This window comes from Falco rusticolus, chromosome 1, assembly GCF_015220075.1.
Source record: "Falco rusticolus isolate bFalRus1 chromosome 1, bFalRus1.pri, whole genome shotgun sequence".
Taxonomy (NCBI): Eukaryota; Metazoa; Chordata; class Aves; order Falconiformes; family Falconidae; genus Falco; species Falco rusticolus.
Genome location: NC_051187.1, coordinates 88714643 through 88741123, shown reverse-complemented (window position 1 = coordinate 88741123; position 26481 = coordinate 88714643). Strand labels below are relative to the sequence as shown.

Sequence of the window (26481 nt, the reverse complement as noted above, 5' to 3'; positions counted from 1 at the left end):
CACTGCCAGGCTGGGGGTCACATCAGCCCCTACCACTGTGAGAAGAAAGAGCTGTTTCCACCAGCATCCAGCCTGAAAGGCTGTGGAGGAGGTCGGTAACGAGCCATAAAGGCTCACTGTGGCTTCACATCTCCTTCCACCTGCTGAGGGGGGAAATGTGGGGGTGCCCGTGGGGGTGGGGTGGGGTTAGGCTCTTCCCAGGAGGTCTGTCCTCAGGATGGGGCTGGGGCTCTCCAGGAAAGAAGGGATTATTCCTGAGATTTCAAAAGGGGTTTTGTGCCTCCAATGCAAAGCCCTCTCTGCTTTTGCTCCCCTAGTATGAGAACCAGACCAAGCTGGCGCTGGTGGGGAACTGGGGCACGACCGGCCTGACCTACCCCAAATACTCAGATGTCACCGGCAAGATCAAGCTACCCAAGGACAGCTTCCGCCCCTCCGCAGGATGGACCTGGGCTGGGGACTGGTTCATCTGCCCAGAGAAGACGTGAGTGATGGCTTTTTGCAAAGAGCAGAGCCTGGGTGGGCTGTCCCAGGCACCTCAAAAACCTGAGCAGATGCTAAGTTGGTGGCAAGGTCATGCAGAAAGCTGGATGGAGGTCTGGGGTGCCGTGGGCCTTCCTGCTCTGTCTGCCCCATCCTTGGTAGGCAGCAGTGTTAACACAAAATGCATGGTCTCTGTGCTGGGTGATGTTCCTGGGGTGGTGGGTGCTGCACAGGTGCTTGCGGAGGTGATGGTCCCAGCACCCAGCTCACCGTGGTGCCTGTGCGAGCCCCACGCTGAGGAGCTTTGGAGGTGGGATCCCAGGGGGGCACTGTGGGGGTGGGAGGGGTCGGTGGGTGCTCAGCACAACTCTGCTGTCTTCTTGAATTGGATTTACAGTCTGTGTCTCGGGCTTCACCTGGGCCAGGTCGCTGAGGTCCCGTGGGACCTTTGCTTGGTGCCTCGGGGTGGAAGATGTTCAGGAGGCAAAGCGTGTGCTGGAGTGGCATGGCCGGCCCTCAGAGGGGAGGCGACACGAGGCTGTGCTGCTGCCTGTGCAGGGCTGGGAGGGCAGGAGGGCAGCCCCTGACGCCGTGCCTCTCCCCACGGTGCAGGTTGCTGCATGATGTGGACGCTGGGCACCTGAGCTTTGTGGAGGAGGTGTTTGAGAACCAGGTCCGTCTGCCTGGAGGCCAGTGGATCCACATGACCGATGCCTACACTGACGTGGTAAGGGTGAAGCAGGTAGCTGGGGGCTGAGCACCACCCCAGGAAGCCCCCGGGGGCTCAGGGAAGACTTAGGCATCTGCTGGGCATCATTTGGTTGAAAACATCCCTGCATCCCACAGAACGGGGAGAAGGTCCTGCATAAGGATGAGATTGAGTGTCCTCCAGGCTGGAAATGGGAAGATGTGGAGTGGGACACAGACCTCAACAGAGCTGTGGATGAGAAAGGTATCAGAAAGCCGTTTTGGGCATCCATCCTGTTTTCATCCCATTTACCCTGCCTATCCTGGTGTTTCCTTCCACGGTCCCAGCCAGCATCAGGGATAACATCTTCATGGCTGTGTGAGCTGTCCTGCTGGCTCCAGGAGAAGGGGGTCAGGCCCTGGGGGTACCCTCTCCCCCTTGCTCTGACTGAGGCTGGGGCTGTGGGGTGGGCAGCCACAAAGGCAATGCTTTCCTTGCTGTTGGAGATAGTCCAGGCTGTTCTTTTGGAAGATCTTACCTGGCTTCTGGTAAAAGAGAAATGGAAAGCATCATGGCAGAGAGCATCCAAGATGGTCACAAAGGCTGGGGTTGCCTGAGGAAGGAAGGACAGGGAGGAGAGTCCCCAAGCTGTGACTTTGAGCCAAGGGCTGGCAGTTGTTGTCTGCACGGACCAGCAAACTGGTACCTGGACAAACCTTTGCTATTAAAGCTGTTCCAGTCTGGATATACAAGAGAGGTCCCTGATGGGAAGCAGGGGCTCTTCTCCCGCCTTCACCCAGGTGTTGCGTTCTCTCCAAGGCTGGGAGTATGGCATCACCATCCCGCCGGACCGCAAGCCCAAGTCCTGGGTGCCAGCCGAGAAGATGTACCACACCAACCGGCGACGGCGCTGGGTGCGGCTTCGCCGGAGGGACCTCGCACAGATGGAGGCCATGAGGAAGGTAGGATGGGGGCAGGGAGAAGAGGGTGAGAGCGGGTTGGGGCCATGTCCCTGTCTCTCCATATGAAGGTGGAGGTGCCTGGCCTTCTGCAGAGACCTGCTGTGCTTTGGAGCCTGGTGGCCCTGGTCTCCACGCTGGAGCAGACAGCAGCCTCTGTGGTTTCCGCCATGGGGGTCAACGTCTCCCAGAGATGGAGACTACTCCAGGGGGGCTTGGTTGGGCTGCGGGGCGGAACAGGGACCTCCATCAGCACCGCGAAACAGTTCGGGGAACCAGGGCTGGCAGAGGTCCCTTGTCTGTTCCCTCTCCAGGTCCTGCTTCCCTCTAGGTGGTGCAATTGGACTGCATATGCCACCGCAGCACTGCTGCTCTTCCCTCCCCACAGCCAGTTCTCAAGACACTTGCCTCCCTTTCCAGCACTTTTTCTAGATAGTTGTGGTTGGAAAGCATGGAAAGCCCCTGCCGCCCCATTTGCCAAAGGGATGCAAGTGTCACAAGGAGGTGACAGCTCTGGGGAGAAAAAAAACCTTCATGGACTTATGACTGCTGTGGCTGATGATGGTGGCAGAGCTATGGTGGCCCTGCAAAGGATCACAAGTGGTGGCAAAGTGGAGGGAGGGCAGGCTGGGAAGGTGGAGGCACTGGTGCTACACAAGCCAGGGCAGGATGCAGCCCTCTTCTTGCTCAGCATGGCCAGCTCCCAGCCCAGCGATGCTTTTCCAAGTGGGTTTCACCCCAGGGACTGGATGGATCCCCAGCAGTGGGCTTGGCAGTGCTGGGTTAATGGTTGGACTCAGTGCCCTTAAGGGTCTTTTCCAGCCTCAATGATTCTGTGATTCTGTTCTGTGATTCTATGCTGGAGAGGTTGAGGGAGGACGTGGGGTGGAACAACTGTAGCAGGCAACACCTTGATAAGACTGGACCCAGGTTTGAGTGGGTGCAACCTTGGTCCTGGAGAGCCCTGTGCACGAGCGGCTTTGCCCCTTGGCTGTGCCAGCATCCCACCGTGGTCAGCTGCAGAGGGGCCATGGGATGGTGGGACTGAGCCTGCCACGCTGAGCCCCGGCGTGTCCCTGTCTGGCAGCACAAGCAGGAGGAGCTGGATGGGGAGGGCTGGGAGTATGCCTCGCTCTTCGGCTGGCGCTTCCACCTGAAGCATCGACGCACCGACACCTTCCGTCGCCGCCGCTGGAGGCGCAGGATGGAGCCCCTGGAGCGCACCGGGGCCGCCGCTGTCTTCGCCTTGGAGGGGGCCCTGGTAGGTACCCACCCTTCCCCAAAACACTGCTGCCTGGGAGCGGGAGCCCAGTTGGGTCTGCTCCCACCCTCCATCCCATCCCTGGGAGTGGAGCTGGAGCAAAGCTCGTTATCTGCCGCTCATTATCTGCCACTCGTTATCTGCTGCCTGCACCCGCTGCTGTTTGTTTAGCTAATATTCTGGCTTTCTTAATACACAGGGTTTCATAATCCTTTGGCTTTTCCAATAACTAAATGAGAACCAACCACAGCAGTACAAAGCCCCTATTATAGGACTTCTTATTATTTTTTTTCCCCTCTATTTGGCTTTTTTTCCCCTCTTTCTCTGCCCTGTCCTTCGCTCCGTCCAGCGTTTGAACTCAGCGGCCCCTTTGGGACACAAGCGGCTCCATGGCATTCGCCTGCATAAGCCCTGAGCCCACACTAGCCCCATCTCGGGGGGGGGGTCTCGGCTGCCGCCCACCCCCAGGGCTGCCAGTGGCGCCCTGGCTTCCCCTTCACCCTGGCGCCTGTTGATGTGATTTTTTCAGCCAGACGCTTCATCCCTCTGCGTCCCGGCAGAGGCGATTGAGGAGGATTTAGCTGGAAAACCCTGTAACATGAGGTGTGTGTCCGTGCACACGTGCGGGTGTGTGTGCACACCCGTGGGGCTGTGCAGGAATGCCCCCTGCCCCCCGCCCCCATCTCTGTGGGTGAGGGGATGTGGGTGGGGGGTGTCTGCTGCTGGCTGCCTTGGGTCTCTGCTCCATCATGCGGTTCTCCAAGGGACTCAGCTGTGCCCTCGTTTTGCCTGTGTTGGCTTGCAAATGGAATGGGTTTGTGAGTTTGGCTGCTGATGGACCCGTCTGCTGGGAGGTACCAGGGGATGTGGGGGAGACCTGAGGGAGGAAAATCCCCTCCCCATGCATGTGGGGCAGAGGCTGAAGCAAAGGGGAAGAGGAAAAAAAATCCCCATTAAAATAGCAATTGTGGCAACGTGCCTGGGAGCTGCTGCTTGCTTCGCTCCCGGTGATGCTGACACAGTGGCACGGGGTTCCAGGTTGATGTGGGCATCCCCTGGTGTCAAGGGCATGCTGCTGAACCCCCACCTGCCCCAGGCTGCTTGGGCCTGCTCCTTTCAGCCCTTTACCCCCAATGCCTGTTAGATCTGATGGTACATACTTTGCATATTTATTTTCCAAGCATTTCTTAGCCATGTCAGTCAGTGCTGGAGTGCCCAGTTCTTAGCAGCCTCCCAAATCTCTCATTTAGCTTTATGCCAGAGTTACAGATGTAACTTCTATTATATTATCACATAAAAAATCCAGTTTATTGTTTTGCTTATTTTCTAACTGAAAACAATTCTAGCAAAAAAAGCAGTTGTTCTGTGTTGCCTTGACATGCCTTGCTGTGCCTTGCCTTGCCATGCCATGCCTTGTTTTTCTCTCTCCCCCTGCCCCAGCAAACACTGCTCTGAATGTCACTGCTGCCCCTGTATGGCCCCAATGCGGACATCCTGTTCCCTTATGCCAGGCATGAACCGTAAATTTTCCCTGCTTGAGTGTCAGCAAAGTGTGAGGGGAACGCTTCGAGGTGACTGCAGGGTCCCAGGGGGCAACCAGGTCCTGTTGCTGTAGGACTGTGCTGCTCCTGGGAGCTGACCCGTCGCCTGGGCAGGGTGATGCCATCTGACAAGGAGTAGTATTTACATCAGACGCAGAGATTTTGGGGGATGCTGCCCCCACAGGGGACAGCTTGGGAGGGAGCAGCCCGGGAGAGCAGCAGGTGAATCCCTCCCCAGCCCTGGCTCTGGCACCCAGCAGCCTGGCGGGTGCAGGACCAGGCCACCCGCCCTTTGGGCTCCACTCACCGCGTTCCCCTCCGCAGTAGGTCATTCTGGCTTGCCTTGGTGCCCTCATATTTTGGGGTTACTGGCCACATTTTCTGTGGTTGCTTGGTTTTCTGTGCATTGCTTTATAAACGATCTTGCCATACTTTCTGGTTTTGCAGCTTCATGCCTTTCCAGCTCTTCTTTCTCACTTGAATGACTTACATATTTTTCCAGGATGCTCCATCCCGAAATAATATCTAAATTTATCTGGCGGCTCCTCTACAGCAACCCCAGACCCTCTGGACCTGCACAGGGTCAAACCCTCCATCCACTGGAGCCGCACGTGGGGACTCAGCAGAGCTGGGAACAGGGTGGTGGGGTGAAATGATGCCAAGGATGGCAATGTATGAGCGGGTGCTGAGGGCTGGGAAGGTTGGGCACTGATTTTTTGCCACATCTGTTTTTAATGCTTTTTTAACACGGGCAGAGCAAGGCAGCTTTGGCAGGCTGAGGTCTCAGGTATGCAGAGCTGGGAAGGGCACCGGGATGGGGCAGTTCCAGCTGCTGCCACCGGCTCCCCTCAGACTGAAGCAGAATAAAGATGCTGTCAGGAGAGGGAGCCTGGAGCATCCTCCCAGCTGAGGTTTTACCCAGGCCTGGGGCCAGGGCTGCCACTGGCATGCCACCGGCTGCCGGAGCCTCCCGAAGCCCCTCCTGTCTGCTCTGTCCTGTTCCTGTTATCTGCCACCTTCTCCATGAAAGGCATTTGTGCAATTTTGTGGTTGTGGCATGGGTTGCCGTCCAGCAAGGAGCCGTACAGCGGTGCAGGCAAACCGAGCGGAGGGAGGATTAAAGTGCAAAGGCAGACAGAACAAGCCAACACCCCAAGTGCTAATTCCCCGAGCTATTCAAAAGGGTTGGTTCCAACAGGAAGATAATACCAAATACGACCAGCAGGAATGCGTCTTGGATGCAGAAATGTGTGGATGGGTGCTTGGGTTTTCTGGGCCTCCTTTTTCCCAGGGATGCTCAGCCTGCATTGCTCCCGCCTTGCCAAAGTGAGCAGTGGTTGCCGTTTAGGCATGCTGGACCCCAGCACCTCGGGGCCAGGCTGCCCCAGAGCTGGGAGCAGCCAGCACGCGGAGCCCCAGCGGGTTGCCCGGCTGCTGAGAGGTGTTTTGTAGGAGCTGGGGACTCCTTGGCAGAGGCTTTCCCCAAAAAATCCCACTCTGGCCGTGCTGCCCCTGTTGAGATGAGCAGCTGCAGTCCCGGGGACACCTGTGGGGCTCAGCACCTTTGCAGGGTGAGCTCAGCATCTGTTCGGATGGACCCTGCAGGGTGTGAGCATGCGCTCCCAGCTGGCCTGGCTCCCTGCGGTGGGGGGGGGGGGTTGCTGTGTGACTGGGTCACCCCAGGTCCTGCCCCTCACCCATCCCCACTGCATCACATCTGCCCCCAGACCCACACATACTTGCATGCGCACGCGTGCACAATTTCTTTTGCCTGCTTGCTCTCCCCAGGCACGCGCTAACTCCTGCTTTTGCTTGCATTTTGCTGCTCACACATGCTCCACCCTTACCCTGACCCCAGGCAGCAGGGCGGCAGGGGATGTCCCCCAGTGCCCTGTCCCACAGGGAGCAGTGTCAGGGCCAGGCAGCGTGGATGCTCACACGGTGGTGCTGCCCAGAGCCAGGCCAGGTGCTGCTGCGAGGACTCGTGGTGCTGCCATGCGGCACTGGGTTTTGGTTGCCTGGGATAAAATTAGCCTGATGGGTTTGGGTGCCCGTTGGGGTATGTTGAGATGCCTCAGATGTTGCTTCCCACTGATTCACCTGCTCTTCCCTGCTGGCCCCAGCTGTGGGCTCTGCAATGCAGAAGGATGGTGGCTCTTTCCTTTCTGGTCTGCTGTTTTCTCGACAGTCCTTGGAGCCTTCCTGCAGCCACCCATGTCTTGGGACTGTCCTCGCGTAGCTCAGGGTAGGACTCTGCTTAGGCAAGTAGACCTGTGGTGAGCCCATGAGCGTGCTGGGCAAAGCATCTTGTCCACTGGGTCACCCGCTTTGCCCCTGCCATGACCACCCTCTCCTCTCTATTGCCTGTGACTTGGCATCCCCCTCTACCCCCAGGGACACCCACAGAGCGCCTGGTGCTTATTGCTTCTCGTGATGGGTCCCAGCTGGCTAATGGGGAGCTTGAGACCAAGAAGCTGGTGATGCAGAAGGCTTTGAGCACTCTTGCCCATGCCCAAAACGTGAAGCCAGTGTCACGCCACTGCTTGCAGCACTGTCCCTCTGGTTTTGCCTGTATTCTGCCTGTATTTCACCTGTGCACCAATGTCCCCCCGTCCCAGTATGAACTGGGCAGCTTTCCTTTCCCTTGGGTTTGCTGGCTTGGCCATCGCCTCCATCATATTAGCTTGTTCCTGAGTTTCCCTCTCTGTGACATTGTGTCCCAGTTTTTTGGGATCTGCCATTTGGCAGCTCACTTCTCACTGACAGTCATTAAAAGAGAAGGACCGCAGGACATGGTGTGGCCCCCAGGCACCACTTTGCCCTCAGTCTGAACTGTGGGAAGCCCAGAGCTGAGCTCTGCAGCTTGAGGCTGTCTCCAGTTTCTGATGGAAAGCCCAGTGGCTTTGCCCTGGAGCTGCAAGCAGCCCCCCGACCCTGCAAGCCCCATTTTCTCCCATCCTTCTCCAAAATCAGCTGAGGGAAGCCTTTGGTTGATGGAGAGCTTTGGGTTTTCCATGCCAGGCTGGAAAATCTTGCCTGTTTCTGCCAGTGTGATGCCCCAGCTTTGGCTCTTCACCAAATGCGGTTGAGACACCACTGAATGGGTAGGAGAAGAGCAGGGACGTGAATTAGACCAGGGGGATGACTGCCAGGGTGGGCCTGTGGTGCCACCGGGGGTTGGCCAGGGTGGAAGGCACCAGTGCTGTAGCTTTGTGCCCAAACTACCAACCGGCTGCACCAAGTGGGGGGGTCCTGATGGGAGAGCCCAGCTGCAGAGGAGCCCTGCTGGGGGCAGAGCAGTGGGATGAGGGTGCCTCTGTCCCCCGGTGCTCCTACACCCACGGCACGTGGCTGCAACCTTGCCCTATGCACTGTGCATGGGCTTCAGCTGCAGGACCCAGCACCTGGGAACCCCGTGGGGACAGGGTGAAGGGAGGAGGACGTGGGGGTACTTCATCCTGCGTGCAGACCCCAAAGAGTAAACTACAGTCCTGAGCAAGAGCGTTTTCCAGCTTGCTCTCTCCAAGGCATGCTTTCCATGGTGTTTTGGGGTGTGAGGAGCCCCCCTTCCTCATGATGGACAGAGCCGGGGGGTCCCCAAGCCCTTGCTGAGGGCATCAGGGAGCAACCCCTGCCTGTCTTGGCTGCCGGTCTCCTCCACTTGCCCTTCCCCAGGCTAGCAGTGGATGCAGGTTGGGGGGGGACGGGACTGCAAAGACTGGCGGTCTGCTGGGCAGAAAGGTCATAAAAATAACTGAGGAGCTATTCATCTCCTGCGGGGAGGGGGGCGAGGGAGGGAAGGCAGTGCTGGAGGTTGCCTTGCAAACCCTCGGCGCGACCTCACCGCCGTAAATACAGCGCGAACCCCAGGGCTTCCTCTGCAGACAGTGTCATGGTAATTGCGATTCCTGCCTGGAAAGGCGAGGAGGGCTCTGCAGACCACCTAAGCTCCTGACTCATTTTTGGGACCAGGCGGCTCTGGAAACTCCATCGTGGACCTGCTTTTTTTTTCTCTTTTTCCTTCTTTCTTTTTCTTTTTTTCTCTAAACGCCCCTCCTGTCTCTCCCTGGCATTTGATAATTGAAAAATTTTTAAAGATCAGATTTACACTCGCCAGGAAGTTACCTTTACGCTCCTTTTCCTGCAACTAAATATTTCAAGCCAAATGTGGCAATTAGGAGGTGATAAAAGGCTGGCTCTCCCAGGCGAACACAAGAGGAGGGAATAGTGATGGCCAGGGTCAGCCAAGGCAGAGAACAGGGCATTTGGCTGCATTTGACACTGTCTGTATCACTGTTCACAAAGTTTATATTCCATTAATTTCCTCGCTAGGGGACTTAGTGAAATTGCTTTAATTGCTGACTACTGCTCTGAGAACGATGAACTTCATGGAGGTGCTTTTCTATGCTGGTGAGATGCTGGGAGGGGATGTGAGCTGGTGATCCTCAGGCTGCTTCTGTTGTCGTGTCCTGTTTTCTCTGGGGTCCCCTCTGCCCTCCTGGGGCAGAAGAGCCTGAGAGTCCCTCCATGGGCTGCCAGCAGGCACTGGAAGCCCAAAGTCCTCTTGGACACCAGTATGGATGATACCCTGGAGGACTCCATCCTGCGGGGAGCCCCCGGCTGTGGGGGTGGTCCTGGCATGACTGACCTTGCCTTGCTTTCTCTTGCAGGGAGGAGTGACAGACGACAAGAGCGATGATGGCAAATCCGTTTCCACCCTTAGTTTTGGTGTCAACAGACCCACCATTTCGTGCATATTTGACTGTAAGGGCCCAAGGGTCAGAGGGGAGGGTGAAATTCCCCGGCAGTGAGTCCCAGTGTGGGGTCTCTGCTTTGGAGACCCCATAGCCGAGCATTTCCATCCTCTTCCTCTCGCCCATCTTGAGTGCAGGTGGATGGAAAGGGGTGGGTGGGCAAGGATGGGGCACGGCTTGTTCTCCCAGGAGCATTGACATGCTCAGGGCTCACTGCTCACCTGGGGAGCTACGGGAAGGATTAAGCCAAGCTGCCCTCAGACCTGAGCCTGGGGCTGGTTATAAAAGCCCAGCTATACTCCTGGTGTGCTACACTCATCCCCAGACTCATCCCTTAACTGTTTCACATTCCTCTGTACAGGTGGGAACAGGTACCACCTCCGCTGCTACATGTACCAAGCACGGGACCTGATTGCCATGGACAAGGACAGCTTTTCGGGTAAGCCCTAATGCTCCTGTCCGCTTGTTTGTGCTTGTAATTAGTGCTGTAATGAATGCTGGGGAGTAGTGGGGTCTGTAAAGCTAATTTTGGGGTATTGATTGATGTGAAATGAGGGGTGTTGAGCAGCCAAACAACACAAGGCAGCAGCATAAGGCTTTCCCAAGGCAACCATATGTGAGAAACCAACCAGAAACCACAAGTTACCCAGGTCAGCCGTGAGTCAGAGCTGTTTGCTTTGCTAATAGCTCCTTCTCCGCAGCCTGAGGTGACGCTGGGTGGCAAGGCTGGGTAGCAGACAGCTCAAGGACATGACAAATAAAAACAGAGTGGCAGGCAGGGATGTTTACTGTGGCACATCGCCACAAGCCTCCCCGCTGGGCTTGTGAGCTGGGGGATCGAAGGGAGGACAGACAGCTCTGGGCTGGTGTCGAGATGATGGAGCATGGGGCAGAAACCGCTGTGAGATGTGCTCAGAAAAATTTAAAAGGGTGTAATTAGGACCTCAGAGCAAACAGGCACCTTCTTCTCTGGGATCCTCATGAAGTTTCTGGTTGGATTTACGTGCTCTCAGCATCCAGCTTGCTCCCAGCTGGTTGAATTCCTTGCAGGGCAGGAGGGCAGCAGTCTCCTGGGTCTGGGGCTTGTGGAGGGGATTTGTCCTGTGGTTTGGGGAAGGGATCAAGGCTGAAGAAGGGAGACCCTGTTTATTAGGAATGAAAGAATTGACTGAAAATGCGGTTGGAAAGGAAAATACCCAACAGTGGCAAATCTGTAAAACTGTTCATATTTGTTTTCATGACCAAGCATTAAATTGAGCCGCTGCTCCTCTGCTCTCCGTGCTGGAAACTTTGCAAGGGGGCTGGCAGGCAACCATTGGGGGGTTTCCTTAGGGGAGCTGATGCCTGAACTGGGCCTCCTTCAGACCTGACTGTAAAAAATGTCCCTTCATGGAAAAAAAGTGTGGTCCCAGGTGGAGATAAAGAGTGTCCTGGTCTTTGAGCAAGAAGCTTTCCATGTCCTGCTGCTCAACGCATCCCCAGTGCAGCTTCAGGCACTTCTGAAACTGCCAGACTTGAGTTGATGTGGTCAGGATGTCCTGTGCTGAGCTCATACTTTCTGGGCTAGGAAATCAAGTCAGAATAAGTTATTTTATCTGTTGGGCAGCTCTGTTATCTTTTGGTGCTGAAGGGTGCTTGGGTGTAGGTGATTTGGTTTTAGGATCGTTTTGTTCGCAGCAGAGACCGAAGTGTGGCTGCAGAAGTGGGAGGACATGCCAGGAATGGTCATGTGTGTTTGACCTGAGCAGGGACCAGCCTCCCCGGCAGCCGGAGGATCCCACATCCTCTTCCCCATGGGCTGGGCCATCCCAGCCAGGTGGCCCCACAGCTCTTTGGTGCTTGTGACCAAAGCTGCCTTTGCCAATGCCCGTCAATGCTTTGGAGGGTCATTTTGAGGTGGGAAGGCAGGATGGTGGGGATGTTGCTGTCTACCTCTGAGTCAGAGATGCAAAAAGCCCCTCCTCAGTTCATTAGTCTGTGGTGGGGGCCACATCTGAGATGCTAGCAGGTCCCAGGGTGGGTATCCCTAAAGCACCCCCACCCCTCCACAGTGCTGCCTGCAGGCAGGAGGCATCCAGCATCCCTCCAAAGGCTGTCACTGACTGGCTACCACGGGGATTTGCAGAGGGGCTGGGCAAGGGATTGCCCACCAGCGTTGGCATGGGGGTGATGGATCTCAGATGGGATATAGGGACAGCCCTCAAAAGTCCTGCAGTGTGGGGACTCACAGTGGGGAGCAGCCTGTGGGGACAGATGGGCATCGCCATGCCAGGCTGCAAGACCACAGTCCCAAGGGGCTCCTGCTTCCCCCAGTGTGATGAAGCAGAGGGGCTTGTCGGGGGAGTGGGCAGAAATGCCCTGGAGAGGTGCAGAGCACCCAAACAATCACCTAGTGTCTGCGCCCACCAAGGTCCCGTCTCCCCTCTCCTCCACAAAGGGTTTGTTGTTCGAGGTGGTGGGGACCGAGGTGATCTCATGGCCTGATCGGCGGAGCAGGGAGGGGAGTCCCTTCCCTTGGAAAAACCCAGCCAAGGACAACATGAGTAACAACATGCCACAATGTGGAATTGTGATCTCTGCTGCCTTAACAAAGCATAAAGGAGTTCATTAAGGGGGCTTTACACAGTTATAAAAATAAACCTTGTGTGCACACGAGGGTCTAAACAAAGGGGCTTTATAGAGGCCTCCTTTAAAAAGAAGGGGGGGGGGGGAAAGAGCAAAAAAGCAAATCCAAATCCATGGTTTTTTGTTTATTGTAACGCATTCTGCTTTCCTCTTACTGGAAAAAAGCGCGTAAGTGGAAAAGGTTCTTCCCAGCGTGAATAGTGCTCTCTGCAGCCGGTCACCTCACGAACAGCCCCGGCTCATTAAACATGTCTGCTGTGGCACCGACGCTAAGAAAGAAAATACGTTTCCCTCAACCCACCCTGTCCCTGGAGGAGGGGAGGGAGGGTGGGGGATGCTGCCCTGCTCAGCCGGCCCCGCGTTTAGGTGTCTGGGGGATGCTCCTCCACCTCCAGGGTAGGCAGGACACCTTTTGCTCCCGGTGTCAGTTCCCAGGCTCCTGACAGCGCTGGGGTCGGGGTGTGCACACCGTTTTGAGGATGCGGGGACCTGCCAGGACTGTGGGGGGTCGTGCAGCACTGAGCACTAGTCGTTGCATTTGATAGGGTCTGCCACGCTCCTGGCTGCTGGCAGGTCTCTTGGAACTGGCTTTAGGATGAGCCAGGTGGTAACCCCCTGGATGCTGCTGGACTCCCATACAGTGTCTGGTGTATCTGTGTCTTGTGGTGGCACGTCACGCTGGGTGCCAGGTGGAGGAAGTAGCCTGTGTCCCTCCAGAAAGGCCAGTGATGCCTCCTGGCACCATGGAGGTTGGGCTTTGCAGGCAACCAGAGCTCAGGGGTCCACCTGGGACCAGTCGGGTGGGACGCAGCAGTCATGGAGGTCTTGTCCCTGACGAGGACAAGTAGGTGCTATCAGGTTATGAAGGTTGTTCAGTCTCCACGGGGTCTTACAATGTGATCCCATGGCATCTTTCAAGCCTCTCAGCCACCTTTGATACTGGTTCTGCCACCTCCCGTCCTGTCCCCATGCCCAGTGCCACTGCCGCCGTGGGCTGGATGTCCACAGCAGGTTTGGGCCACATGCTCTTTGAAGCTGTCTGGAAGGGAAGGTGTTAGAGAGGACTCAGGTTTCACGTTTTCGTTGTTGATTGATCTCAGGCTTCCTGTGTTAATTGCTTTTGTTGTTAAGGGAGGCTACTCCTCATAGTTTGGTGCTGTCTCACAGTGAGAAACCTCTGTTTTTTTTCCCAAGTTGGGGGTAAGGCATCTTGGTCCCAGCTCAGAACCTACAAACAGGGGTCTGATGAGACCCTGGAGTACCTGAGACATCTGCATGGGACTGGCAGATATGATGCGGCAGCCCTAAGGGTGACCCCGAGCCATCTGGTATGGTAGCTGGAGGCCAGGTGGGATAACCCGGAGAACTGGGAACCCAAAGCTCTCCTCAAGATGTGTGCTCAGCCCCCATCCCTTCTGGAGACATCAAAGACCCCAGGAAGGAGGCAGTAACATCTCAGTCACCTTCTTCATGGTCTGGTCTACACAGCAGGAGATGACCTGGCAAGGGTTTGTGCTCTCTGCTGTGCTGGGAGGTGGCTGTGTTATCTCCGTTGGAACACTCATCCTCCTAGAGTCACCTTTTGGGAAAAAAATCCACACCTTAGGGCAATAGGTGAACCATTTGTACTACCTGACTCCTGGTGGACAGAGTGAGGAGTCATGAAGATAACCTGGACCAGGATGGATCAAGCCAGACAGCGAGGAAATTTCTAATGGAGCAGTGGAGTGCTGGGAGATGTGGCTAGGGAAGGTCATGGCGTCTCCACCAGCTGAAGCTATCACAAGCCAGAGGATAAGGTTTACATGGTCTCATTGGATGTCCAAAAGGTTTTTGACAAAAAATCCTTCATCAAAGATTTTTAAGGAAAGGAGGCTGCTGTGGGGTGAGAAGGAAGGTCTTTGCATAGGTAGACAGCTGAGTTGTGTGGGTCGCTGTGCTTGCCTTGTCCCGAAATGAGCTGGAACGAACAGGGCTCTGGATTGGCCCTTTATGAGGAATAACTCCATAGGCTGAGGCTCTTCAGCTTGAAAAAGAGATGTTTTAGAGTTGGTGTGAGAGAAACCTGCAGAACCCCAAGTATCGGTGCAGGTGGGTAGGGGTGGACCGCTACATCTCTCCTAACGCAAGAACTGGGGGGGCCTCAGGGGGAAATGGAGGGAGCTGGGTGCTGCAGAAATGCATGAGGGGCTGGTTCTTCATGCAGTTTTGTGTCCTCACCAGAGGATATGGTGGGTTCAAGAGAGGTGGGACAAAGCCATGGAAGACAGCCCCCTGCAGGGTTGCTTAAACATACAGACATCACATCGTGCTTGGAAAGACCCTGAGCTGTGAATAACCAGTGTATAGGGATAAGTGTTGGAGAACTTGGCCTCATTCTCTTCTTAGCTGGGGTTGCCTGGGACGTGATGGGAATTTCATTGCTGTTTCTAAAAGACCCGCAGCTCCTTCAGCCTGTTCACAGTCCTCCCTGCACAGCCCACTGGCCCTTGAATGACTGTCAGTTACTTTCTCCTTCCTAGAGTGGTAGCTCTAATTCATCCTTTGCATCTTGTCTAACATTTCTTGCAGATCCTTATGCCATTGTCTCCTTCCTCCACCAAAGCCAGAAGACAGTGGTGATCAAGAACACCTTGAACCCCACCTGGGACCAGACACTCATCTTCTATGAGATAGAGATCTTTGGGGACCCCCAGAATGTGTCTGACTCCCCTCCCAAGATCGTGGTGGAAATATATGACCATGACACCTATGTAAGTGTGGCATGAGCTTGACCTTCATGGTGTGAGTGGGCTGGGGTGGATTCGACAAATGCATGGCACCATTCCTGCCCTCTGGAGTGCAATGCTGTAACATCTCCAGGTGGCTCAGATGTTGAGCTGGACACTCAAGAAGACAAGAATTCAGCAAACAGCTCTGCTAGTGAAGTCCTTGGTGGCCTTGCTGTAGTTACCAATGCTACCATCATGTTTTGCAAAGTGGCTAAATTAACCATATTTTCTTGTGGAAAAAGGTTGGGACAAGATATATAGTCATGCAAGTAGAGGACCATATCCTGTTGTTCGCTCGGCTGCCTGGAGGTGTCCAGAGTGCCTTGTAGTGGTGGCATCTGGGGGGCTGGTGAGATGACCTTGAGTCCTTCCTAGAAAAAACTGGGCTGTAGCCTGTCACAAGAGCAGAAGGGGTTTTGAACTGCGGGTAAGAGCAGTGCATAAGTGAAAAGGACTCAGGATACATTTCAGGAATGTCTTAGGAACCTCCCAGGAACCCTTCTGCCCTCCCTTCTCCAAAAGACACCAGCAGGAAGCAGAAAGGGCACCTGAAGATCTGGTTGCAGAGCAGTGAACAGGCTTTTGCAGAGCTGCTGATACTTAATGCTGTACTCGAGCTCCTGCTCTGGAAATTGTGTGATAGATAAGGATTTCACCTCCTGTTTAAGCCAAAATGTGTAAGATAGAGTGTATTTCCAACCCTAGTAGTTACAGGGAGGAGTTTGAAAACTTGAGTCTATATGGGCATCAAACTAATCTTTTTTTCAGAACTGGTCCCATAATGGTTCAAACATTGAGCCTGATTTTTGAGTGACAAGGGTCTCGGCTGAGATACGGGTGTGTGGTGATGGACTCCAGCGGGAAGTGGGGTGGGATGAAGGCTCTCTATGCCTGTGATTGCCTTTCAGGGTGCAGATGAATTCATGGGGCGCTGCATCTGCAAGCCCAGCCTGGTGCGCTCACCACGGCTCTCCTGGTACCCAGTCATCAAGGCAAACAAAAACGTTGGGGAGCTGCTGGCTGCCTTCGAACTGATTCAGAGGGAGAAGGTAAGCTCCCCGTCCGGACCTGATCCTGCCTCTAATTGGAATGCTAGCTTCTTCCCTTGGAGCAGCATCCAACCTTTGCTCGGTGCTGAGTTATGTCCACCTGGGCTCTGCAGCTGCCTGTCCTCGGTTTCACCAGGACGGCTGCTCCGAGCAGTCCCGGCCGTGCTGCTTGGTGCTGGCTGCACTGTGGTGCTTAGCAGAGCCGAGGGTAAGATGCTCGGTGCCGGACCGAAGCCTGGGCTGCCGGCAGGCACCGCGTGTGCCCTGCCAGCCTGGCTGGCTGTGGTGCTGAGCTCAGGGCCTTGGCACCTTTGCACCGAGGGTGCATTTGGCCCCGGATCGCTGTCCTTTGCCCAGCGTTAATTTCCGGAGGGGGTTTATGAGAGCCGAAGTGGGCGGTTACTCCTGCAGCAAGCAGCCTCGCTCGGTGCGGCCGTTCATGGAATGAGCCACGGGGGAAGGAGGCTGTGCTTCCGAGCCAGCCCGAGCGGGAAGACTCCTCGTCATGCCCCAGTGTGCTCTCATGTGCTTTCCCACACTCCCCGTCCCGCTGCACGCACCACCCCCTCGCCTCTCTCGTCTCCAGCTTTTCCACTGGCTGTGGCGCCTGGCTGCAGCCCAGATGTGCCTCAATGCCAGGGAAAGCGGATGGGCTGGAAGGTTAAATCTCCCTGTCCCATTCCTCCCTCCCAGCCCTGAGGTGCTAATTGGGAATGAGGGTCCCGCAGCTCCCTCCTCCGTCTCTCCGATGTAGGTCGCAGTTCTGCTCCTGGAGGGATGCTGCGCTCTGTGCAGGATGCGGCTGGAGCTGCTGGGGGCGGTGTGGGGGGTGTGTGTGCTGGGTGCAAGCCTTGCTGCATCACTGAGGGGCTGCTGCAGGGGGGCTCTGCTGCCAGGACAGGGCACTGAATCGTCTGCACACAGCCTCTTCTTCCTCCTTACCGCCTCGCAGAAGTTACTGAACTGGGTGGGGAAGACCTTGGAAAGGGGAGCCCAGCACTGGGCATGGGGGGCAGCATGTGGATGTTTCTCTGCCGGATAAAGCTGAGTTAGTATCGGGAGGGCAAATGGAAAGTATGTGTTTTTTTTGTCTCCATAGCCGGCTGTCCATCACATCCCTGGCTTCGAGGTAATGCCTTTCTCCTGTTTGCAGCTCCTAGGCTCTGTGCCCCTCCAGCTGCCCCCTTCCCTGCCCCTACAGAGCTGCTGGGTCCCAGCACCACCAGCTGCTCCCGCAGAGGTTTGCAGTGGACCCTCTTTGCAGCCCTGCTTCTGCAGGCAATTTGTCCATCCTGTCTTAGAGACTTATTTTAGGATGAAGGAATCCCCATGCAGAGATGCCAGTTTCCTTCGGCTGACGAGTGAGTGAGGCAGCTCACTGCTGACCCGTAAGTCAGGGCACACGTGTCCCATTCCAGGTATAATTCCTCGGGTGTTGAACACACCATTACCTTCATGCCCTGCAACAGTTTCAGCATTCTCATTGCACAGGGCTTTGCTTCCCAACAGCTCCAGCGTGTTTCCTACCCTGCAGCCTGTCTGAGCAAAGGCATTAACTGATGCTGGGTTCTGGATGGTTTTAAGTCACCTGCACTGATTTCTTCTCAAACCTCAGTGCATGGGGTGTGCAGGAAGTTGGAAAGCATCCTTTTTCTATTCGGTTATTAGATACAATTACAAGCCTTACGATGGGCATATGAGTGAAAATTGCTCTAAGGCTGTATTCTCCTTCTTTTCTCCAGAATGAGCTGTCTTCCAGCCTGGATGAGGTGAGTTGATGAGATTTAGTTGTCTCTTCATCTTGGAGATGGACAAAATTGTGCCTCCATGGGGCAGCTGCTTTTTTTCGGATGAGTCAAGCCAATAGCATCAGGATTTTAGTAACGTGAGTGATCACTGGCAGGCCAGGGCAGATGGGCTCCGTGCTTAACCCTGGAAGTGTTCCCGATGGCAGGACATGTTGGGTAATACTTAACCTTTGTGGGATGTGTGTGCATGGGGTCTACTGGCATTCAGCCCTTCCAAACAAAGCGTGCAAAAAGCCAGAATGCTGTGCTGACCTTTGGCTGGACCTCAACTGAAATCCCTGTTGAAAATTTTGCAGCTTTTCATGGGGAATTCACCATGAACTGGGGCACGTGCTGGACTGTTCTAGTTGCTCTGAAGGAAATACTGTCATCAGCATCCCAAGCTGCTGCTTGGGCAACCTGGCAAAGCTGCTACCCAGAGCTTGTGCATCCTACAGAGCAGATCACAGGCTGAACCAAGCGGTACCAGGGTAGGCTGGTGTCTTGGAAAACACAAGGCAGGGAGCTGAAGAAGGGGCACACATCTATTTAAGCGTGGTGGCCCTAGGAGCCAGCTGACCCCAAAGCCTGGGAGATGAGCTAGAGAGGGACCTGGGGCATGCAAAGAGCCTGGCCACATTTCCACGAAAGGTTGGATGGGGTAAACACATTTCTGCAAGATGGGTTTCTTCCACCCAAGCAGTATTTCCTGATGTTGTGGGGCTTGCCTTTGTGCTCCATTTGGGCTGAGGTGGATGAGCTCACGTGAACATAACCATCTCTTTGCTCTTTCTCCTCCATTTCTTGCTACTGCCATTTCTGGACGAGGCACTCCACAGCTCTGCACCCCTGCCTTGTTCTACGAAGGGCTCCTTCAATGGGTACCTTTAATGCTCAGACACTTGACTCTCCTCTGTCCCTTTGCCTTTGCCCAGAAACCAAGCAAAGTCCCAACAGAGACACTCAGAGAGACCAGCTCCTTCAGATGTGGCTTGGCCTGACCCACCTGCCCTGCAGGAACCCCATCCAAACCAACCCACCAAGGCTGCATCCAAAAGAGCGATGCCAGCCTGAGGTCTCCAGTGCCCTGAGCAGTAAATAACAATCTTTATGGAGAATCTGGCTCGTACATGCATCATTCAGGCTTGTGATATATATGCATGACCAGGTTGGCACCAGATTCCTTCTACTGCATTTCTGTTTGGTGCAAATGGGAGCAGCTTTCTGGGGCTGGATCCCCTCCAAGCACTGGGATTTAACCCACTCTTGAAACAACATGGCCTAGCTGCTCACTCAAATGGAGAGATGTTTCCAGCCACTGTTTTGACTGGGCTGATCAGTGTTGGCTTTTACTCATCCCTCTTCCAACCCTGTATCAAAGTCAGGGTTGGACTGGACTATCTCCAGAGCTCCCTTCCACCCTGATTCCCTCTGATTTGTCCTTGTTCAAACCATCCCAGCTGCCCGCAGACCCCACAGGTCTTTTCATGGATGTCTCTCTCCTCCATCCATCCTGCTGTGTCTGGGCTGAGAGCTGTGTCTGGGAATTGCTTGTTCCCCGCTCCCACCCTAAACCCTCCCTGCTCCTGCCTCATCCCCAGGACTCGCTGCTCATTTCTGTCCCATCTGGTGAAAGATTTAATGCTCGTGTATTCAGCTGAGACCCAGGAGGATGGCTGCAAAACAACCAGGAGAGCAGCAGGGATTGAGAAGGGCTTAGAAATGGCTAGTGCTAACTGAAGACATGGCAGTGCTGGAAGCCAAGTGTGTGCTGTTGGCTTTCAAAGCCATGGTTGAACCTGGCGCAGAGAGGGGACAGGCATGAGCTCCTTCCCCAAGGCTCTCCCTTGTTCCCACAGAGAAATGCCAGAGGATAGAAGGATTGAAATGATCTCTAGTCCAGTGATGATAAGGAAATGCAAGGTGTGATATTTGCATCAGTTAAGATTTAGGTGCCCTGTTAGGGAAAAATCCTCCCTTTTTGGGAGCAGACTGTGCAGCCATCTCAGAGGAGCTGTGTGGAGCTTGAGCCTGCCTTGGGGTTTGAAGACGGGCTAGGTGACTTCTGCATCTCTATCATGCAACTTAAATGCAACGCGAGCATCTTTAAAGCTAGAAATGAGCGTATGTCACTATACAAGGACAGACTGAGGCTCTTCTTGGTTCCATCCATGCTTAGGCACCTTGATGTGCTCTAAGTGCTGTGGGTCACAAACAAAAGTTGGGGATAGCTCTTCAAGGGCCATTTGTTCTATTCCTCCACCCCAAGGAAGGATCAGCTCATGTTGATGGTGCAGTGTCAGAGCAGCCTGAAATTAAGGCTCTGGGTAAGTAGGTGGGTTACCAGAAGTGCTGAGCACCCATGCGATGCTGGGGATGCTCTGCCTCTCTCCTCCTTAGGCACTCACCTCCCAGGTAACCTTCCCTTTCCCTGCTAGCACTAACCACTTCTGCGAGAGGGTGGGCCATGGTGGAGAGGACTGCCTGCCCCAGATTTACCATCTGCCCCACAAGGGAACCCAGACATCTGCCCCGAAATGGAGTTACCAAAAGTCATCAGCTAACAAGCAGCTTGATTCAGCAGCCACCAGCAATTGCCAATGAAAATTAAAGCTTAGCATTCAGTCTATCTAACATGCCACCATGAAAAATCCCTTTGTAGAGCATTTATATGCATACATATGTAAGGCTGAACCAATCCTATAATTGAAATACATATACACACTTAATTTAATGCAATAATACTCCAGCCTGAAAGGAATGCTGGTCTCCTAAATTGGTTCCAACTGCCCTTGGTTGAGGGTTGCATTTTTAGAGGTTTTGCTTTCATTCCTGCCTTTTCGGTGACTCTGAACTCGAAGATGCAGGTCAAGAAGAACCTGAGCGCTGGGAGGGCTCAGAGCCCGTCCTTTGCGAGCAGCCAGGGAAGTCTGGCTCCCTGCTTTCCTCCTCTGTGAAGGCAAATTTTGAATCCCTCACCTCCTGTCCAGATTTGGTCTCACCCTGAAGGAAATCTTTGGTAGACACTGTGCACAGGCAGCTTCGCCTGAGTGCTGTCCTGTGGCTGGCAGCTTGGCAGCTGCCAGTTATGGTTTATTGCTGAGCTGTTGCATGAACAACCGCCCCTTCCTGCATCCACAGGCAGTGCTTGACACCCTGTCCCATGGTGCTGCCCCTACTAAACTGCTGCTTTTCGGGAGCTGGCCACAGCATCTCACCCTGTCCAGCTCAAGGAGCTGTATTTCACTGTTCATCCCCCCCACTGCTGCTTTGTCCCCTCTCCGCATCCCACTGCAGAACTGTCTCACCGTGGTCCCAGTGTGGGACGGATGCAATTTCACCCCTTCCTCCCCTAAAGGGCGCTGAACCTTGATGGAGGGCAGATTCCTCTTAGCAGATCCCTCTTAGTTGCCTGGGGAAAGATTCAGAGATCGCTCTCGCCAGCAGATGTTTGATCTTTCCCAGGGTCAGATTAAAGGGACAGAAACAGTTTGCAAGTTCATTCAGCCTCCCAGCCCTCATCTCCCCCTGCCTAGCTGTTCCTCTTGCAGGGAGATGAGTTTTGCAGCAAGAAGGAGACTCTGGGTGGGGGACGCAGCACAGAGGGAGGGGTGTGATGGGGTTGGTGTCCCATCGTGGCGTGACCTGATGTGCTCTTTGCATCTTTGTTCCCTGCAGTCTGCAGACTCTGACCTGCCATACCCCCCACCCCAGCGGGAGCCCAACATTTACATGGTCCCCCAAGGAATCAAACCGGTCCTGCAGCGCACAGCCATTGAGGTGAGTGATGGGGAGCGCATCAGACCGCTCCCTCGCAGAATAACACCCTAAATGTGTGTCCCTAACGGGGGTGGGGATGAGACCCAGAAATGGGATCCAAGTGAGACTCTGTGGATACGGAGCCCCATCAGGGCTGGGAGCTGGTTCTGCTTATGGGTTATTTGTCAAAAAACGTTACCTTGCTGGGAAAATGAGTCTCACCAAGCAGTCAAGATCTAGGGCAGAGCACAGCTCTGGACCACACTTGCTTGTTGAAAGGACATTCTGCCTCATGCCAGGATGATATTTTTCCAAAACAGAGATGCTCCATTGATAGATAAGCAGTTGCGGACCTGGTATATTGGTGCATACACAGAAATGCTCACTGTGTGATCTGGCTTTGCCCAGCACCACCTGTCCTACATGGTTGATTCATCTGTCCTCCACAGTGGGCCAAACTTCAGGTCTACCTTTGTTACTGAGAAGCTCAGTGAGAGACTCGGAGGCAGATTTTTGGCTTAGTCCTTGCTGTCTGTTTTCCTCACCCTTCAGATCCTGGCCTGGGGACTGAGGAACCTCAAGAGCTACCAGCTGGCCAGTGTCACCTCGCCCAGCCTGCTGGTGGAGTGCGGAGGCCAGCTCGTGCAGTCCTGTGTCATCAAGAACGTCAAGAAGAACCCCAACTTTGACATCTGTGTGCTTTTCATGGAAGTGGTGAGGACATGGCCCCTCACAACTACCTGGCAGGAGGCTGTAGACAGGTGGGGTTGGTCTCTTCTGCCAAGTAACAAGCAACAGGAGAAGAGGAAACAGCCTCAAGTTGCACCAGGGGAGGTTTAGACTGGGTATTAGGAAAAATTTCTTCACTGAAAGGGTGGTCAGACATTGGAACAGGCTGCCTAGGGATAGGGTGGAGTCACCGTCCCTGGAAGTGTTCAAAAAACACCTAGATGTGGTGCTTAGGGACATGGTTTAGTGGTGGCCCTTGGCAGTGCTGGGTTAACCAGTTGGACTTGATGATCTTAAAGGTCTATGAGTCTATGATTCTCTGATTCTGTAGCAGAACTGGTTGGGAAGGACCTCTGGAAGTCCCATAAAGATGCCATAGGTCATCATAGGCATCTTCACTAACCTGTGGTGAATCTAATTCTGTCCTGCCTCAGTTCCCTTTGGGGAGGTGCAGAGCTGCTACCTCCATGCCCTGTGTAAGTAATGCGTTCCCTCCCCTCTGCCCACAGCGTTTACCCAAGGAGAGCCTTTACAGCCCCCCCATCATTGTCAAAATCATCGACAACAGGCCCTTCGGCCGAAGGCCCGTGGTGGGGCAGTGCACCATCCGCTCGCTGGAGGACTTCTACTGTGACCCCTACCGCGAGGAGACAGACGGTCCCCAGGAACACTCGGGTATGTGCTGCCATGAGGACCATGCTGGCCGCACACCCATGCCCTTCTCCAGGAGGAGCTGTGGGTCCCTGCATGCGTTGCTTTTAGCTCACCCCAGCTGTAGGTCTGGTACAAGAAGCTCAGGAGGTGCCAAGGAGGAGTTTAGCTCTGGGGTTGGTTGGTGCAGTGGGCTGTCCCTGGGTCAAGCTGTTCAACCCACGTGAACGTGAGCTTTGGCTGGTGTGAAGGCTCTGGGCAAGGCTGAGGTGGCTGCTGGAGGCTGGTCCCAAGGTGGCTCGGCTCTGGGGTTTCTAACAGCTGGATGTTCTGGTCATGCTCGTGCTTGCTGTGATTGCAGATGATGTGAGCCTCACGCCCAGGGATGACGTCCTAATTGACATCGATGACAAAGAGCCTCTTATTCCTGTCCAGGTATGGATGAAATCGCAGCGGTGGGGGGACACCGGTTTCTTGCTTTGCATGATACAGGGGAACTTGTGCAGGTACTGGGCTGGGGTAGGTTGTGAGGCAGATATGAGGTCGCGTCTGGTTGTAACCTTCCTTCTGCAGCTTCCAGCTCTGTTTGCACCCCCTCTTCTCCACCATGCCACAACAACCAACCACAAACTCGCTCTTCTGCCCCCTGTTTAATGTGAAGTGTCAGATCTGCCCCTGGGGGAGGGAGGCAACAGACTCTCTCCAGGTCACTCTTCCCTTCAGCGCCTCTTCCTCAGATGTGTGGTTTGGTTTGGGGCTGCAGGTTTGCAGTCATCCCCTTCTGGCTCTGCCATGTGGAATGCTGTCTTGGAAATGACAGTCACTGCCCCAGAGAGCTGACAGCCTTGAGGGGACTTACCCCAGCTCTGGAGAGGGTGAACTGGCACTGGCAGATGGGACAGTTTGCCCAAGGCCACGCTGGATGCAAAGGTTCCCCGAGGCTCAGTTGTCCTTACCACAGCCATGTGGCCAGGTTTCTTTTCCCCAGTTTTGCTCTTTGTTTGCAGGATGCTTTGCTGCTTCCAAACCCACTCGCTGCTTTTGGCAGCTCCAGTTACTCTGCAGAGGGTCACGGTGGGGACCGTGATTGCGGAATTACCCCATGGGGTGGGAGCTGGACATGCTTTAGCAGGGAAGGAGGGATGTGTTGCTGCTGCTTGAGAAAATCAGCTTCTCTATGCCACGAGTCTGACAGGTCTCAGCTGTCCTTTGTAGCTTGGTCAGGCTGGGCATGCCACTGGGCTTGCTGTTCTTCCTTCCTGCAGTGCAACTGGAAGGTGTCTGGCCACACTGGTGACAGTGGTCTGGGTGGTGCTTCACATTTGTTATAGAAATGGGTTTCCCTGCCAGCAATGTGTCCTCTTTGAGGCAGAGTCCTGCCAGTGCTGACATATGCGTGTGATGCATAAGTCTGTAGGTGAGCCTGATTGCTCAGGTGCAGCTGAAAGTATTGTCAGAGGCATTTGGTGGAGCTTTTCATGGTCTCCTATTCCCTTTGGTGTTTTTAACGTGTGCTGGCATGTCCTCCCTCCCTGTTTTAAAGGTTGTGGGTGCTGCATGGTACCTCAGGCTAGAAAAGCCTGAGCTTTCTGCAAAAGATCTGCCTCTCGGGTCTGCCTCTTGCCTTGCCTTTCTCTGCCCATAAAAGCAAGATGTAGAATGTGGGTGTCAATGCTTCTGCCCTTTATTCATCTCCTTGGTGGCACCTCAGTGTTTCTGTTCAGGAGGACTTTACGATCCACTGATCCGTGCCGTCAGATAGCTGAGGTCATGTCCCAGGATGGACTCAGGCTGAGGCCCCAGCATCAGGCTGTCCTGGAGATTCGGAGCTGGAGCAGCACCTCTCTCCTAGCTGCATCCCTCAGGCTACACCGTCTGCTTTAGGTTTGTGCCAGGCAAGTCCTGCTGCAGCCGAGCAGGCATTGCTTAAGCAGAGTGTGAGTTGTGGGCTGCAACCTCTGCCCAGTTCAAGGCTTTCAGGCGCTGGGCTAAGAAAAAATGAAGATTTTTCTTAGCAAAGGCTGTATGTGTGAGACTCCAGCCTGTCGTGGTCTTGACTGCAGCTGGCCCTGCTCATGCCTACCTATCCCAAGCACTGATGAGATCCAGGCTGGTGCTCTCAGGCAAGGTCACCCTGCAGTCCTTGCAGTGAGGCATGTCAAACGGTCTGGATTTTTGGGTTCCCCACCAGCTAAGAGGTGGGACTTTCATAGCCTCAGCTCCCTGGGATGCTGGCATCTTGTCCAGAGATGCTTCAGTATTGATTAGGAGCTGTACAGTGGGGTGTGAAAATGTTGGCCCAGGTGAACAAGTGTTGTTGAAAGGAAAGAGCAACTCCAGACAGAAAATACTACTGACAACCTAACTGACTTTCCCTTTGCTTGCCATTTGCGGATCTGTTGTAATAATTTACAATTTTGCTTCATCTTGTATCAGTAAAATAACTGAAGCGTGCCTGTAAAAAACACACCAAAATGAGTCTTGGAAGAGGAACCTTTGCTTCTGCAAATAACCCCCCCTTTTCTAGCCTAGCACAGAAAGCACTTGGGAGAAAAGCAAGTGGGTCAGGGAATAATGTGCGTAGAAGGGTTGGGGTACAGATTGTGCCTCTACCTCTGGTGAGCTGTGTGATGCTGGGCGAGCGATGTCCCTTTGCTGCACCAAGGAAGCCAGTGGCACCCAGTGCCTACACCAAGACCCTCTGCAGAGTCAGCTGTGGGTGGGATGGATCCCCAGAAAAGGGTTGGAGCACCCAAGGATGGGTTTGCTGCTCTCACAGTGGCGGGCACAGACTTAATTCATGGGCTGGGAGCACTCCTGAAGGACGAGAAGGTGGTGCCTGGTGGCAGAAGCCACGTGGAGTTTGCTTTAGCTGTGGGCTAAAAAACCCCAGCAGAAGGTTGTTCTGGCCCCCTCCTGACCCACAGGCACAGATGGGGCAGTGATGGGTGGACTGGGTTTGTGTCTGCAACTCCAGCAAGCTGAAAAGGCAGAATTTCTCATTTTTAAATTGAGAAACCTACCCAACTTTCAGCTTGGTTTGACTACATTATTTTTTGGGGGGGTATATTTTGCAATCCAGCTTAAACTTCCACCCCCCCACCCCCCCACCCCCCCCTTGCCTTCTGTTTTTTTTTTCTGGTCAGTTTTCAGTAAAAAATGGTGTTGCATAGCACAATAACAATATGCAGCCCTTCCAACATGCAGTACTGCTCTTCAAGAGCATCATGGCAACGGTCTTCATGGCAGTCCTCTGCTGCCTTTTTCTGATGGCAAACCCATTCCTTAAGCGCAACTGATTTTAGAAAAGGTTTCCTTTCCTCTGACCTTCATCTGCCAGTGCCGTTTCTCACCCGTAGGTGCTCCTGCTCCTTCTCCTGTGACTTTGGTGGAGGTAACAAGGGAAATGCAAGTTCCCTCTGGG

The 26481-nt window shown here is 54.4% G+C and overlaps 1 protein-coding gene across 18 annotated transcripts in view; it reads left to right on the top strand.

Moving 5' to 3' along the window:
• DYSF (dysferlin) overlaps positions 1–26481 on the top strand; it is a 105370-nt gene that overhangs the window by 26273 nt on the left and 52616 nt on the right. For 14 of the 18 annotated variants that reach the window (XM_037388448.1, XM_037388417.1, XM_037388363.1 and 11 more), the window contains 16 exons: positions 318–484; positions 1096–1210; positions 1330–1435; positions 1991–2133; positions 3218–3391; positions 9603–9696; positions 10048–10125; positions 14883–15064; positions 15991–16131; positions 17231–17260; positions 17874–17900; positions 18758–18799; positions 21597–21698; positions 22230–22391; positions 22916–23081; positions 23419–23492. In XM_037388448.1, coding sequence (XP_037244345.1) covers positions 318–484; positions 1096–1210; positions 1330–1435; positions 1991–2133; positions 3218–3391; positions 9603–9696; positions 10048–10125; positions 14883–15064; positions 15991–16131; positions 17231–17260; positions 17874–17900; positions 18758–18799; positions 21597–21698; positions 22230–22391; positions 22916–23081; positions 23419–23492 — 1803 coding nt within the window. The remainder of the gene's footprint in view (positions 1–317; positions 485–1095; positions 1211–1329; positions 1436–1990; positions 2134–3217; positions 3392–9602; positions 9697–10047; positions 10126–14882; positions 15065–15990; positions 16132–17230; positions 17261–17873; positions 17901–18757; positions 18800–21596; positions 21699–22229; positions 22392–22915; positions 23082–23418; positions 23493–26481) is intronic. The other 4 variants (XM_037388472.1, XM_037388463.1, XM_037388454.1 and 1 more) reach the window with 1 other exon arrangement.